General features: G+C 53.3%; 1 protein-coding gene across 1 annotated transcript in view; it reads right to left on the minus strand.

The window, feature by feature from the left end:
• LOC138820017 (solute carrier organic anion transporter family member 1A2-like) overlaps positions 1–2,500 on the minus strand; it is a 55,056-nt gene that overhangs the window by 4,442 nt on the left and 48,114 nt on the right. Inside the window, exons 7-9 of the mRNA XM_070011656.1 lie at positions 2,090–2,188; positions 746–964; positions 4–130 (exon numbers count right to left, since the gene is read on the minus strand). Of these exons, the coding sequence (XP_069867757.1) occupies positions 4–130; positions 746–964; positions 2,090–2,188 (445 nt within the window). The remainder of the gene's footprint in view (positions 1–3; positions 131–745; positions 965–2,089; positions 2,189–2,500) is intronic.

Consider the following 2,500-nt stretch of genomic DNA (forward strand, 5'->3'; position numbering starts at 1 on the left):
TACTGCTGCTCCAGGTACTTGGGCATGAAGGAAAACATGTTGACAAAGGCGTTGAACTGCAGCACGCTGATGAGCGTGAAGAGCATGTAAATGGGGTTACACGAGAGACTCTTCATGAACGGCAGGAAGTCTGCAAGGAGGGGCCAGAGAAACACAGTCAGGTCCCACCCAGCCGGTGACCAACAGTCACTACAGGATCAGCCAGGTACCAAGATCCAAGCACCGTGGGTCAAAGCCTGCCCAGGGCAGGAAAGCCGGGGAGAATCTTATCTCCAATGAACCACAGAAAAAGCTGGAACGAGGGTGTGGCTCATGTGGTAGAACGCCAGCCTTGAGCAAAAGAAGCTCTGGGACAGCGCCCAGGCCCTGAGTTCAAGACCAAGGACTCCAGCAATATGGATGGATGGATACATGGATGGATAGATAGATAGATAGATAGATAGATAGATAGATAGATAGATAGATAGACAGACAGACAGATTCGTTTGTGTAAAGCAGGTATTTTGGAAGTCACGCGTGACAGATGCGTGTAGATTACTGAGTGCCCCGACAGATAGAACCTTCCAGGCCAGCAGATGGAAGACAGAATTCTGCTGGGAAATGGCGTCATCTGCGTGAAGTGAGGGACATGGGGAGACGGCGGACAGGTTGGACCAGAGACTGGGTGAGCGCTGATCTTCACCCAGCCCAGCCGCTGGGGTAGGATTGGAACCCGGCTCCCCCTCACTAGCTGGGGGGGATTTGCCTTTGGTGATGCTCCCGCTGGCCTCGGCCACGGCTCCTCTCTCCTTCTCCTTATCCTTGGTCACCGAGCTGGCCTCCTCGTCCAGGCCTTCCTTCCGGAGGGTTTTGGGCAGGAAGAAGAAGGGAATGGCCGTCAGGATGTTCACCGCGGCGCAGATGAGAAAGCCAAACCACCAGGCGCCCACCCAGCGCGTGTCCGTGGGGCCGATGGTCAGGTCGTCTGTAAGGAAACACGCGCGCTCGTATATATTCACGTCTGCCGGGTGCGCTCAGTCCTCACGGGGAAACACAAAACAAGCCTGCTTAAATGATCGCGGTTGGGTTTTACCTGAGGGTTAAAAACCACCAAGATAGCTGTATCTCCCTCTCCATACAAAGTAGATATAATCAGAGAGTTGAAAACATAGCCGAGACCCAGCACCAGGAGCGCACGCCTGTCATCCCGGCTACTCAGGAGGCCGAGAGCTGAGGATCGGGGATGGAGGCCAGCCCGGGCAGGAAAGTCCCTGAGACTCTGATCTCCAAGGAACCACCAAAGAATAAAAGCCAAAAGCAGAGCTGTGGCTCACGTGGTAGAGCACCTCGCTTCAGGAACACACACACACACACACACACACACACACTTCAGGGACAGTGACCAATTCCAGAGTTCAAGCCCCAGGACAGCACAAAAACAAAACCGGATCTGAAATTGATCCCTTGGCTCTCAAGTTGAAGGTGGATTCTATAGCAGAACGCCAATTCTGCATTCACCCAGCGAATACAGCGCATCTACAACGTTTAGGTATTAGTTAAAAGTACTGAATTGGAAGTGGGGGTGCAGTTCAAGGGGTACAGCACCAGCCTGGATGGAAAGAGCCAACCCAAAGCACAAGGCCCTGAGTTCAAGCCCCAGTACTGCACCAAAGGGGAAAAAAATCAGAGCAATTGGATTTTGACTCCAAAGAGAGTAATTGTTTTTTGCTTTGTTGTTGCTATTGCTGTTTGTCGGTTAGGGGTCTTGAACTCGGGGCCTGGGCGCTGTCCCCTGAGCTCTTTTTGCTCAAGGCTGGTGCTCTACCACTTGAGCCACAGCGCCACATCTGGTTTTCTGGTGGTTCATGGGAGATGAGAGTCTCACAGACTTTCCTGTCCGGGCTGGCCTCAAACTGTGATCCTCCGATCTCAGCCTCCCGAGTAGCTGGGCTGACAGGCCTGAACATAAGATAACACTTGATCCTGCCCTGCTTTGGTTTTCTCATCTGTACACTGGGGGGGTCTGGAGGGCGGATGGCAGGCAGAGACCCCCCTGGAGATCCCGTGCACACCGGGGCCTGCTGGGAGGAAGGGCTTCCTGTGGGGTTACCTGTGTTCACAGACCCGGCGTCCACGTAAATGTTCGCACAGAAAGAGGCGAGGAGAAGTCCAATCAGAGGGCCGATGATGGCTCCCGTTTCTATAAAACCTGCAGGGAGACGAAAACCAGAAAATCAGACACACGCGTAAAGAGGCTGGACCACGGGCAGACTTCACACATCAATTGTTACTGTCTTAGTTTGCGTGTGTGTGTGCGTGTGTGTGTGTGTGCGTGTGTGTGTGTGTGTGTGTGTGTGTGTGTGTGTGTGTGTGTGTGTGTCCAGGACTGAGGCCTGAGCACTCAGCTTTTTTCTTTTTGTTTTGCTCAAGGTGGGCGCTCTACCACTTGAGCCACAGCTCCACTTCGGAGTTTTTCTGCAGGTTCGTTGGAGGTCAGGGTCTCTTGGGTTGGTCTTCCCAA

Source organism: Dipodomys merriami, unplaced genomic scaffold, assembly GCF_024711535.1.
Source record: "Dipodomys merriami isolate MVZ:Mamm:240054 unplaced genomic scaffold, mDipMer1.0.p SCAF_84, whole genome shotgun sequence".
In the NCBI taxonomy this organism is placed as follows: domain Eukaryota; kingdom Metazoa; phylum Chordata; class Mammalia; order Rodentia; family Heteromyidae; genus Dipodomys; species Dipodomys merriami.